The sequence below is a fragment of the Antechinus flavipes genome, chromosome 4 (assembly GCF_016432865.1).
Source record: "Antechinus flavipes isolate AdamAnt ecotype Samford, QLD, Australia chromosome 4, AdamAnt_v2, whole genome shotgun sequence".
NCBI lineage: Eukaryota > Metazoa > Chordata > Mammalia > Dasyuromorphia > Dasyuridae > Antechinus > Antechinus flavipes.
The window spans coordinates 449,035,216-449,048,854 of NC_067401.1; the positions used below are offsets into that span (position 1 = coordinate 449,035,216).

General features: G+C 36.8%; 1 protein-coding gene across 3 annotated transcripts in view; it reads left to right on the forward strand.

The window, feature by feature from the left end:
- The first annotated feature begins 579 nt into the window (after nucleotides 1-579).
- The window catches only part of PKN2 (protein kinase N2), a 181,389-nt gene continuing 168,329 nt past the window's right edge, over nucleotides 580-13,639 (forward strand). For 2 of the 3 annotated variants that reach the window (XM_051999331.1, XM_051999332.1), the window contains exon 1: nucleotides 581-873. Coding sequence is in view for 2 of the 3 variants with exons in the window: in XM_051999332.1 (XP_051855292.1) it covers nucleotides 826-873 (48 nt within the window). In the remaining variant the exon portion in view is untranslated. Of the gene's footprint in view, nucleotides 874-13,639 lie in introns of all 3 variants that reach the window. The other variant, XM_051999330.1, reaches the window with a different exon arrangement.

Consider the following 13,639-nt stretch of genomic DNA (forward strand, 5'->3'; position numbering starts at 1 on the left):
GGGACTCCAGGTTTTGTGCACGGTACCAGGATCTCATCTGTGAAATGGGCACAGGGCAGGAGGCCCCGGAGAGAGTAAAGTGGGATAAGTGCTTCGGAGTCTTAAGGCGCCACATAAACGCCAGCTGCCGCCGTTGCAGGAACTCCTAGGAGAGCCTGAGCGGGCCCCGCCCTCGACCCGCCAACTCTAGGCTCGCCACGCTAAAGGCCGTTAAACGCTGAGACGAGGGGGGCGTGACCTCCTCGGCCGTCTCTTCCTCCTCCCGCCTCCTCCGGAAGCCCCGCCTTCTCTGTCCCGCCCCACTTTGGGTTCCGCCCGGGGCGGCCGGGAGGCGTCGGCCCAGCGGCCCCGTCACGTGCCCCGGCGGCCGCCAAGCGAGGGCGCTTTTGCGACGCGCTGACAGCCAAATGGTGCGACAGGAGGAGCGGCAGCCGCGGCCGCAGCGCCCCGTACCGAGAGACTTGAGGCGCCTCCTGCCTTCGCTGTGAGGAGGAGGAGAAAGAGGAGGTGGAGGAGGAGGAGGGGGAGTGCGGCGGCAGCAGCTGCAGAAGCGGCGGCGGTGGGGCCGAGCCGAGCCCAGCTTCGGCGGTGGCCATCACCCGACTGACCCCCCCACCTCTAGCAGCCGCAGCCGCAGCCGCGGCCGGGCCCGCCGCGGCCGGCCGGGGCTGCCCCTCCGATGAAGCGGGCGGAATAAGCGCGTCCAGCCGGGGCCGCTCCTCCATGAAGCCTTCCTCGCCCTAGCCCGCCGGCCGCCTCTCCTCGCCCTCCTCCCTCCGCGAGCAGCGGCGGCGGCGGCAGCGTCCGGGCCCCGAGCCGAGCGCCATGGCGTCCAACACGGAGCGGGGGGAGATCCTGCTCACCGAGCTGCAGGTAAGCGAGGCCGCGCCCGCCCGTCTTGGCCTTGGGCGGCCTCCGCTCCCCGCCCCCCGCCGGGCACAAAGGGCACCCCCCGCCCTCGCAGCCCCGCGGGGGGTCCGGGGGCCCGGTTATTTCTGGCGCCAACCCCTCCCTCCTCTCCCCCACTCCCCGGCTCTCGGAGCCGCTGCTCGTGCGGGCGGGCGGGAGACGTCTCCGGACCCGGAGGACGCGGAGGAGGAGGAGGAGGAGGAGGATTGTTTTTCCCGGAGCAGGGACGTCCCCCCACCCTTCCACCCCCACTCCCGCCCGGGTCCGATCGGGAAGCTTGGATGCAGATGCTGCTTGGACTTTCCTTCTCCCTCGCGTTTGTCTGAGCCCCCTGGGAGAGAGGGGGGCTCGCAGGGGTTGTTTACTAACGGTAAGGGGGAGCCGTCACTCTCTACAAGGGTGCGAGCAAAAGCTTCAGTCTGGCTCAGGAACTATTCTCTAATCTCCAAATTTATCCTTCCCATCGCTCCTGTATTTGTTGTCCGCCTTGAAGATTGGGAGCTCCCGGAGGGCTGGAACTGTCCGTAATCTTTCTTTGTATGGCGGGAGTTTGGCACCTAGTAGGCACTTCATAAATGCTTATTGATTGAAAAAAGACGTCTGTCGGCTTTTCTAGAACGCCTACCGAGTTGATAGGTCTTCTAGCAAGGATTAAGCCCGCCTTGTCAATCAGCTGGCATATTTATTAAATGCTTATTTTGTGCCCGACACTGTGTTAAGTGTGCTGGAAAAGCATACCAGTGCTGTTCTTTCTTACCCCCAACTAACTAGTTGGAGATGGAGTTGTGACTTTTTGTTTTTTAGACCTTAGTAACAGGGGTTCTTTTTCTTTTTGATATTCGGGACCCTTTTGGCAGTCCGGTGAAGCCAGTGGGACACCTTCTCAGGATAATTAAGTTCATTCTTAAATTCATTAACTTACTTGTTTAAACATTCAGGTCTCATCTTTTTTTTTTTTTTTTTTGAGTTCCAAATTCTCTTACTCCTTGCTGCTCCTCCCCCACACGCTGAGAAGATAAGCAGTATGATAGGATAATATTTTTAAATGCATGAAATAAAATATGGAGGATTGTAAAGTAGACTTTTTGGCAGTGTGGTGAAGCCAATGGGATCCCTTCTTGGGATAACTTCTTAAAAATCCATTATTTACTTATTAAAAAAAAAAATTTGAGTTCCAAATTCTTTCCAGTCCCTTCTCTACCCATTGAGAAAGCAAGTAATATGATAGGATATTGTAAATTCCATAAAATAAAATACAGAGGATTATAAAGGAAACTAAATATTAGTGAAAGATCCAAATTTTTTTTTCCATATCCAAGTTCACGGTATCTCTCTCCAGTGGAATTCAAACCAAATTTTAAAATTCATTTCTATTCCTTCCAGTGTCCTAAACTTTTTTGCATCTAGATTGAAAGTATGTTGCTTATTTGTTGCAAGGTGACAATTCATTTGAACCTCTCTTAGGTTACTCAGAGGATTGAGGGTAGTAAGGTGGAGTTATGTATAACCTTTGGGTAAGTTTAAAATTTTATGCTAAATCAAGAGCTAACTTAGGAAGCGAATAGAAAATGTTAACTATTTTGACACTGTAGGGATCCTGTGTTTTTTAAAATTAAGAACTTCAAAAGTAGATATAGATTCTTTGAAGCTTAAACAAATGTGTTTTTTTTGCCACATTTCCCATATAGTATACATCAGGATGAAAACTTAAAAGGTATTGATTTTTCTACTTGGATTCTCTTTTTTTTTTCCTCTAAAAGAGGAAATGAGCAAAATGCTTTTAGGCAATATTGCTGTAATTTAGATTTTGTAACATTGATAATGTTTCTGCATGGTAAATACAGTTTTTTTTTTTTTTTAAACTATCTGCAATATAGTTTCAGTGCATTTTGGCTACACTGAAGTGATAAGACATTCTTCCATAGAAAATGTCAAGAAATGGCAATGTGCTGTGAAATTCTGAAGATAGAAATGGGATGAGGAATAAGCAGTGAGGAAGATATGGAATAAATGAGCTAATGTAGCATGAGTACTTAATGAGCTAATGTAGCATGAGTACTTATGATTCTGAAACCTTAAGAAAATTATACTTTTCAGTCCTGAATAAAAAGACATGAAAACATCACAGGAATATATATTTTTTAAAATAAGAAAACTGTGAAGTGTTTTTATTTTATCATTACAAAAAGTGTGATGAATTTACATTCATATGCTACTGCTAATTAGCTTATAAATATAAAAACTTGAAAAATGAAACCAAAGGGACAATTCAGTACTTTGTTTTAAAGTTCTCTGTATATTTTAATTAACATTGCACTTAATATAATGCTCTTCTTTCAAATTAAATGTCTCCAAAAGAGACAAGACTAATGAATAGCACTGTTGTTTTTCTTGGTTATGTTCATGTGTATCAGGTATGCTTTTTATTGAATATTACTGATTCAGTGTTCTCTCTAAATTTAATAGTAATAGGATATCTTAATTTTTACCATGTTCCTCTTCACATTTATCTTTTTGTTAGTTTGTGATTTGTATTATAACCAGAAATTTGCTGGATTTTGTTCTGCATCATATTGTTTTAATATGTTGGGTTAATTTTAATTGGAACTGGAAAATCTTTTATTTCTGAGGGCCCTAGATATAAAATACTGAAGAAGAGTTATGTGCTGGGTACGAGTGTAGTAATGTGAAGTTATACTGAAAAGGGAATGGAACTGGACTTGTCTTTCTTTGGCATAGAGAACTCCCAGATTAAGATACTCCCTTTTTTAGTAAGACAAGTTAGAATCTTTTCTATATTTTATGAGTCTAGAGAGCTGCTTGGAGTACTGAGAAGTTCATTGATTTGCCAGTCACACAGCCTGGAGAAGTCAGAGGCAGGACTTGAACCCAGCATTTCCAGGCTCCAAAGTCAGTTCCTCTGTCAATTGAGCCATGACAGCTTCAAGTTTGAGAAATGCTTTATGTATATTCTTGGATTTGATACACAAAGCAATCCTGATTTAAGATCCTACCTTATTAGTATTAGTCTCATTTTACTAGTATGAAAACTGCTGTATTAGTCCCATTTCACTAATGTGAAAACTGATGCACATAGCTGTTGCAACTTCTCCAGTCAGATAGCTTTGTAAATGTTAAATTAGGATTAAACTCAGATACATAATTTTTTCTAATATAAGATGTTGCTAATGTATTATTTCTTTTTTATTTGGGAGATAAATGTTTAAGCACTATGGAGAGTTCAAAAGCACTTTTTTTAAAAGGACAGTTTTTTTTTTTTTGTTTATTTGTTTGTTTATATTAGGAAGAGTGATTTACTGTTTGCTATATCCCATTGTTCGTTTGTATGAAATATCACATTACTAAATGTTTCTTCATTTCAGAACATGGTTTGTATTTAGAAATATTGCAGGTTTTTATGGTTAATTGTCTTCAAAATCAAAATAAAAGTTTTTAGCTATAAGAAGGTAGTCTTTCTTTAGTGTCTGAGTATGAATAGATTTTGTTAAAAAACATAAGAACATCTTGGCATTGGTTATGGAAAGAAAGACTAGAGAATATGTGATGGTAGTATTTCCTGCACTACCAGTTGCAGTCATAGACAGTAATAAATGAACACATCTACCTTAGCATGTAATACTGGAAATTTACTCAGCTGACCAGGAAGTGGGAATAAAGAAACTAATTCATTGGTTAATGATTCAAACTTTTAGGCAGAACTTTTGCTACAGTATAAAGGGTCACAATCAACTATGTTAGTCTATGAAATTAATTTCTTATATTATTCATTCATTATACAATTCTACATTGTCCTTGTTTATTTAAAGAATAGTCATGATACTTGTTTGTGAGATCAGTGACACAAAGGGTCATTTCTAGGTATAATGGATTAGTAAAAGTTGATGGATCATTAAGTGAAATTGTGTGCTGTTTTTAGTTTTGTAGGCAGAGAGATCTAAATATCGTGCAGCTTGTTAAAATGACTGTAGGTTTTGGTCATTGTAACTTCTTGTGGTTCAATCATTCACTTGTGTCTGCTCTGTGCAATACCAATTCCATAGGGTTTTCTTGACAAAGATTAAGGAATGGTTTGTCATTTCCTTCTTCGTTCACATATTATAGATGAGGAACTGAAGTAAATGGAGGTTAAATGGCTTGCCCAGGATCACACCGCTAGACACACAATCTAAGCTTGGAGTTGAACTCAGAAATTGTTGACTCCAGCCTGGGTACTCTCTTCACTGTACTTCCTAGCTGTTCCAAACCTTTGCCCCCTAAGTCCAGATTTCAATTTCCAGTCCAGTTTACTTTAGTTAAGACTTTATGGAAAATCAAAAACTAAGGTAAATTACTTGGCAATTCTTTCTTGAATTGCAGAGATAATTATTTAAGTTTCCCAAAATATGTTGGCTGATAAATGGTTTTTCACTGTAACTTTCATGTTTTGTAGGATTTGTAAATAATTGTGTTAAAAAAAATTAACCTTGAATCAAATATTAATCTCTATTAAAACATGTAATTCCTTGATAGAAATAAGTTTACAACTGAGTATTTTCATAAAAAATGTTTTTAAGTCTAGATTGGTGATTCTGTTAACAATGATTTGTTGTTCTGGTTATAGTGAACTTTTCTTAAAGGATAATCAAATATATCTAATATAAGCTAATTTTTCTTCAGTCCTTGTCCATATTGGAGTTATTTCCCAAAATGAAAGCCAAAGAATGCTGTTTCTGAAAGCATTGACTAATCATTTAGAACACAGTGCTTCTTTAAGACAATTTTGTAGACTAGCCTCCATTTAAAACTTGTTAACTAACATTCTTAGAAACATCTTGATCTTTACTCAGTATTAAAGAATTGCAGTATTTTATGCTGTGTTTTTTTTTTTTTTTAAGAAAATAGACTTCTTATATCCTTCACATTGCAGGTTTGCTTGATTTCTGGCTCATAATTTTACTTTTAATTTAAGTTTATTTTAGGATTGCAATTAAAATAAGAAAAATACATTATTTTCCTCAAATCTATACTTATCACGCACGCTTGCATGCATGCACACACACACATACACACACACACACACACACACACACACACACACACTCCCAAATCCAAAGTGTCTTCTTTTTGTCATACTTTTTCAGAGTTTGCTAGCATTATAAAATAGCTACATTAGTGTTTTGATCATTTGACTGCAAGTTGTTGGGATAGTAAATAAAGTTGTGAAAAAGGGGTTTTGGAATGGATGATAGGAAAGGAGTTAGTTTTTTGGCAGTTTAGAATTATGTGAAGTTAGTGTTTATCTTTCCCTCTCCCTCTCCTTCTCTCTCTCCCTCTCCTTCTCTCTCCCTCCTTCCCTCCCTCCCTTTTTCCCTCCCTTCTTCCCTCTCTCCCTCTCTCCCTCTCTTTCCCTCTCTCTCCTTCCTTCCCTACTCCTTCCTTTCCTCCCTCTCTTTTTCCCCTCCTCCCTCCCTCTCTCTTTCTCTCTCTCTTCCCCCTTTTCTCTCCCTCGCTCCTCTCTGCTCTCTTCTTCTCCCTCCCTCTCTTCCTCTTTCTCACCTCCTCTTTTTCCCTTTCTCCCCCCCCTCCCTCTATCCTCACCTCACCTTTACTTCCTCTCTCTTTTTTCCCTCCTTCTATCCTCCTTTCCCAAAAATGAGACTGTCCACAGATGATAGTACTGACTTGGATCTTCAGATATTATTTAGTGAGTGGTCTTCTTTGGAACAGTGGTGTCAAACTCAAGAGAAAAAGAGGCCTCTGGCCTCTATTGACATCAAAAGCCACACAATTACATTATCTATTGTTTTATGTTATTATTTATTTAGTTCAACATTCCCCGATTACTGGCTGTATATGGTGGTGGTTAGATACTTTGACATCTTGGTTCAATAACATTTGACTTTGCTATATAGGATTTGGTTTGGATTAGGTTGGGTTTTTTACATATCTTTTGGTTTTGGAACAATGGATTAAGACGGTCAGAAACAAAATGAGATTATAGTATTACAATTATAAACTAAGAAAGCTGTTGCTTTCCACAGTGGGCCTTTCTCCTTACAAAACTCTTCCATCCTTCCTCATTTTACTCCTTTCTAATTTATATCACAGACTGGACAACTTGGTGCTCTCATAGTTCCATGGCCTTGTTTGTTGTAGTTGTTCAGTTGTGTCTGACTCTATGACCCCATGGACCATAATACAGCTTTCTTTCCTTAATTAGCCTGTTGTTTATACCTCAGTGACTTCCTTTTCCATTGATCTTTCAGCAAAATTCACTTTAGGCTTTTAAAAACGTTTTAAGTGCAAGGTGCTGTATTAGACATTGTGAATGCTAAAATAAAAAGCTTTCTGCTCTTTAGAAGCTCCCAGGAGATTTTTTCTGGTTCTGCCTGTTTGGCAAAACCTTCCTCCCTCCAATTTTGTATTAGAAATTTTTCTCATACACAATATTACCTGAAAAGTGTTTTGTAATTTTATATCTTCTCCAATACTTAAGAGTCCTCTGTGTGTAGTAGTTATTCCATATATTGTTTGTGGATTGATCAACAATTACAATGCCAGAAATGAGTCTGATATCCTTTTAAGTGCTTGATAATGTTTTTCTACAGTACTAAAGTTATTAAAATGACCTCTCCTTTTTTAAATTTTCATGTGACAATTTTTATGCATTGAATTGTAGAAATTACATAGACACTTAGATCATTGTAAAGATCAGTGTTACATTCAGTATATTATTGCTGTAAGCATAAATGTAATTTGTTTATAGAAAATTCATGTTTCATCACTTCCTAATAAATGTACTGTCTCAAACAGTTGTCATATGTCTGGTCTTTTGCAAAAACCGCTTTAATTCAATTGCTGTATAACAGAACCATATGACACTTAATATAATAAACTTTCATTATAAAACAGAATACAAACCTGGCAGCAAAATTAGGAGGCAGTAAATACTAGTCAAGTTGGTTCTTTAAAAAAAACAAAAAACTTTCAAATGAGAAAAGATTATTCTATTAAGAAAACCATGTTAATGCTTTGAAAGTAGAAATACATGTGCTATTTTTGAATTTTAAAAGACCTAGTTTATCTTCATCTAACTAAACTTGGAAGCTAATGAAACATTATTTGAAGTTAACACAATTATATTGTTTTTATAGTCCTTATAAAAATAAATTTGTACAAGATTATATATTAAGCATTTCATAGCTTAATATCTTTAAAGAGAGTAATAAACAAAGACTCCTGAGAATGTATTTGTTGAGTATATCTTTGAAATTAAACATTGCCTTTTTTCCATTATAACAGTTGAGTTATTGAAAAAGAAGTACTTAATAGAATCCAGTATTTTTAAGAGAACAGTCTAAAAAAGCTCAGAATTTGGTTTCTTCAGTCTTGTTTCTTTCTTAAAACAACTTACTGGATTGGAAAGTATCATCACATTTTGGCAACACAATCTTTTAGGAGATACCAAACTTGAACGGCATTTTCTCCAGGAGTCTTTTCCTGGTTCCTCTGGCTTTTTTCTCTTTAAGGTTCCCTTCCTTTAAATTTCTTGAGAGCAAAAACTATTTTTCCATTTTCTTTGTATTCCTAACCCAATGTCTGGTACAGAGTAGGCCCTTTTAAAGTTTTATTGATTGGTTAGTGAAAAAAAAAAATTCTTAGCACTTTATAATAGCTACTCTGCAATTTGAAAACAAATCACATTCTTAACACATTGCTTTTCAGTTACCTTTGGAAAGAGAAGACTTCCTTTAAAGATCACTTCTGCAATGATCTAATCATTAGTGATCAAATTTCTTCATTATTACTTTTTGAGTTTTATTATAATATATGTTACTACTGAGGTAGGATTATTGATTTAAAGCTATTCAGGACCTAAGGGCCATCTAGTTACAGCTAAGAAAATAGGCCTTTGAGCATTTATCAATTGGAGAATGGCTTTAAAAAAAAAAGAAGAAGAAAACAGGCCCAGGGAGATTTAAGATTTACTCAAGATCACAAAAATGACATGGAAAAACAGATTTAAACCCAGGTCCTTGAACTTTATAATCTTCTTTCTTTTTGCCTTTGACCTCTGTGGCTCTGTACTATGCCGAATTTCCTTCTTGTCTCCATTTGTTCTTTTTCAATTTATTACCTAAGAATAGGCCACTCACATTTTTTCCCCTGTAAACCTTCCTCTGCATGTTCATGGTATCACTTGATCTCATTTGTTTTCACAGCTTCTACTATTAATTCTTTACAGAATCCTTATTTTCTGCCCTAAATTTTAACCTGATGTTCAGTCCTGTATTTTCAGCTACTTGATTTCCAGGCTTACATGTCTTGCTGTATTTCTAACTTAAACTATTTCTAAAACCAAACTTGTTATGATTCCTTCCCAAAGGAAAAAAGATTGTATATTTCCCTCTGAAGGACCTATTTCAAGTAGTGATATCACATTCTCTTAGATACTCAGCCTCAAAATACCAGTGATCTTTGACTCTTCTCTCAATTCTGCTTCCAAACACAAATATAATCAATTACCAGGTCATGCTGATTCTATTACTGCTTCTATTTTTTTTTTTTAATAACTTTTTATTGACAGAACCCATGCCAGGGTAATTTTTTACAGCATTATCCCTTGCACTCACTTCTGTTCTGATTTTTCCCCTCCCTCACCCAGATGGCACTGCTTCTATTTCTTTGCCCCCTCTCTTTATATTTAATACTACGCTAGTTTAGGTCTTCATCTATTGTCTTTTCTTTTGTTTGTATGTTTTTGTTTTGTTAAAATGTTTTTTGGTGTCTTTATATCAAATTCTATATACCAGTCTAAACCTTTTATGATAAAGGAAAAGAATTAAACAAAAATATCCAGTGTAAAACTTAAATTGTACAATTGTACTAATCACATCCTGTTATATTTTGTCCTGGTAACCCTCTACCTCTTTGTTTTGTCAGAGTCTTATTTCATGAGAACTTTTATTCATTGATTTTTCCATTAGAGTTCAATTTCATTGATTATCTTTTCATTTACATTGTTTTAAGAATTGCTTATGCTCTCCTGGCTCACTCTGCATTCAGTTCATACAAACCTTCGTATGTTTCTTTGTATTCCTCATATTTTAATTTCTGATTCAGTGTTTTACTTTTTAATTCCAATTCAACAATGATATTCTGTTGCATTTATAAATCATAATTTTTTTCAGCCATTCATCAGTGGCCATATTCTTTGCCATCCCAAAGAATGCTGAAAATTGGTATATTGAACTTTAGTTTTTATATGTTAACTCCATGAAGTATATGCCTGTTAGCTGGATTTCAAAGTCAGTAGATGTTCCCCTTCTCTTCTCCCCCCTCCCCCCAGTTCTAAATTAAAACCAGTAATTAAGCTGCCTTGCATCACCTTCAACAGTATACTACTATTCTTATTTTCCCATAGCTCCTCTCATACTGATGGTTCTCATTTATTTTTCACCTTTGCTGTTTTGCATGAAATGAGGTAAAAACTGAAAGAGGTTGGAGCTGTTTTAACTTGCATTTTGCAAATATGATTTGGAGCAAATAGTCATTCATAGTTATTAATTATATTATTTTAAAAGTTACATATCCTTTGACCAATTAGCCATGAGAGTGGCTTGTTGTATTCTTTTGTCAGCTCTCTCTATAGTTTTGTGATGTTATACTACAGATATTTCTCCCCATTTGACCATTTTTACTCTCATTTCATTTTTGTTGATTTTATTTATGCAAAAGCTTTTTTACTTTTGTATTTAAAATGTTTATTTTATAAATCTTTTATGATTTCCTCTTTGTAAGAAGTCTTCCCATAGCTATAATTGTGAAGGGTTCCTAATCTTGTTATCTTATTTTTAATCATGATATTTGGCTCATCCATTTTGATTCTCTTGTAGTATTTGGTGTAAGAAATTGGTTTAACACTTATTTTGGCAAAAATTCTCAACATTTTTCCTAGTAATTCTTGTCAAAAGGGAGACTCTTTTCTCCCTCCCCACAAATTATATTCTTGGGTTTATTAGGCAGTGGATTATTGCTTCTTGTTTTTCTAACTTATTCTAGTGGCATAGGTTTTTATCACTATCACATCCTTTTTACAATAGACCTAACTGGTCTTCCCCTTTTTCTCTATCTTTTGCAGCCTCTGGTGAAATCATTCCAGTGTATAGTCTAAAATAGTGGTGTCAGAGTTAAATAGAAGGGCCACTAAAGCATATATTAGGATCCCTGTAGGTCTGTATATTTAGAAAACACATATTAGCATTATTGTATTGTTTTTGTTAAATATTTCCCAGTCACATTTTAATCTATTTGGACCTCAAATAGCCATATATTTTTCACCTCATCTAAACTATGTCATTCCTGTTCAAAACTTAAGTCATTCTACTATTGCCTGATTAGTGTCCTTCACAATCTGGCCTCAAACTGTTTTTCCAGTTTTTCCAGCTTTTCTGTCTAATTTTTCCTCTCCATCTTTTTTTTTTTTTTTTTTTGGACCTATTTCATAGATTTATGTGGGTAAATCTCTACTACTGATCTGCTTAGGTATTGAAAAACCAAGTTTGCTTATTGTCATACACATAGTATGTATTAGAATTTAAATACTTCCTGATTTCAAAGCTATCCTATCAACAATGATTTGCTGTTTCATTTATTTTAACAATGTATGAGTTACATAGGACACATGAATTAACCCATAAAACAGAATGTTTTTTGGCCTATACCTCCCACCCCTGCTCTTCTAGTTGTCTTATGCCTTACGCTTTTCTCCCATCCTTTCCCCTGTACTCTGACACTGGCCTCTTTGTTCCTTGAACATGACATTCTTATCTCCCAGTTAATGGGTATTTTCACTGGCTATCCCCCATATAAGAAATGCTCTCCTTCCTCATCTTTGCTTCTTAGCTTTCATGTATTTTTTGTTAAACATTTCAAGTCCCAATGATATCCCATCTTCTGCAGAAACCTTTCACAGCCCTTCTTTATTCTAGTACTTTTCTTCTATTATTATTTTCAGTTTATTCTTGTGTTCCAAATTTTTCTCCTTCTCTTTCTCTCACTCTCCTCCCCTAGATAGCAAGTAATCCAATATAGGTTAGACATGTGCAGTTCTTTCAAACATATTTCCACATTTATTATGCTATACAAGAAAATAAGATCAAAAGGGGGGAAAATGAGAAAGAAAAAAATTGCAAGCAAGCAAGATAAAAGGTGAAAACACTATGTTGTGATCTACATTCAGTTCCCATGGTTCACTTTATGGATGCAGGTGGTTCTCTCCATCACAAGTCTATTGGAATTGGCCTGAATCACCTGAATGTGAAACAATATATCAGTGTCCCAGTTTTCACACTTCCTCTCCAACATTCGTCATTATTTTTTCCTGTCATCTTAGCCAATCTGAAAGGTGTGTAGTGGTATCTCAGAGTTGTCTTAATTTGCATTTCTCTGATCAATAATGATTTGGAGCTCTTTTTTATATGACTAGAAATAGTTTCAATTTCTTCATCTGAAAAATTGTCTGTTCATATCTTTTGACCCTTTATCAATTGAAGAAGGGCCAGTTTCTTATAAATTTGAGTCAATTCTCTATATATTTTGGAAATGAGGCCTTTATCAGAACCTTTGAATATAAAAATGTTTTCCCAGTTTATTGCTTCGCTTCTAATCTTATCTGCATTAGTTTTGTTTGTACAAAACCTTTTTAACTTAATATAATCAAAATTATCTATTTTGTGATCAATAATCTCTAGTTCTTTGGTCACAGATTCCTTCTTCCACAGGTCTGAGAGGCAAACTATCTTATGTTCTATTAATTTATTTATAATCTCACTCTTTATATTTAAATCATGGACCCATTTTAACCTTATCTTGGTATATGGTATTAGGTGTGGGTCAATGCCTAGTTTCATCCACACTAGTTTCCAGTTTTCCCAAGCAGTTTTTGTCAAATAGTGAATTCTTATCCCAAAAGCTGGGGTCTTTGGGTTTCTCCAAACACTAGGTCTGCTGTTAGTTTCTTATAGAAAATAATATTCCAAAACATTCTCCAACTGATGGGCATCCACTCTTATTATGGCTGGCTTGTAACAGCTTTCTCTCTTGATTGAATTTTTAAGTTTGACTTTGTTTGAGAGCAGTGATTATTAGCTGTATTTTTTTTTCCCTAATAACTTCTACTCCCAATCCTTGTTGTAGTGTTTGTGTATATCTCTTCTTTCTTATTTCTGCTAAAATTATTCTGCTTTAATTCTGTTCTTTAATTTGCCTTTAATCTCCCCCCCCCCCCCACTCATGGATTCCCCCCTTGTCTTCTTCCTTTACCCTTTGCTTCCCTCTCCACTCATCCCTCCCCCCTTATTTCTTTATAGATTTTGGAGGGTGCTATACCCTTCATGGTATATATGTAATGTTGTCTATTTAACTTATTCCTGATGTGAATGGTTCTGAAAATTATGAGCTCTCCTCTTCCCTCTAATGCCTCTGTGCCTGTTCTTCCCCTGCATCTCATTTGCTTAACATAATTAGTATTTTAACCTTTTCCTAAGCAGTTTTGCTTTTTAGAGTCAGATCATACTCAACTCTGCCCCAGTCTTTCTTTTGAGCTACCCAATTGCTGATTTCAATCTTAAATGTATACATTTCTATATAAAAAATATAAAACAATTTGTCCATGTTAAGTTCCTTGAAATTAATCTTGTATATTGGCTCTTATATGTTGAATTTTCTG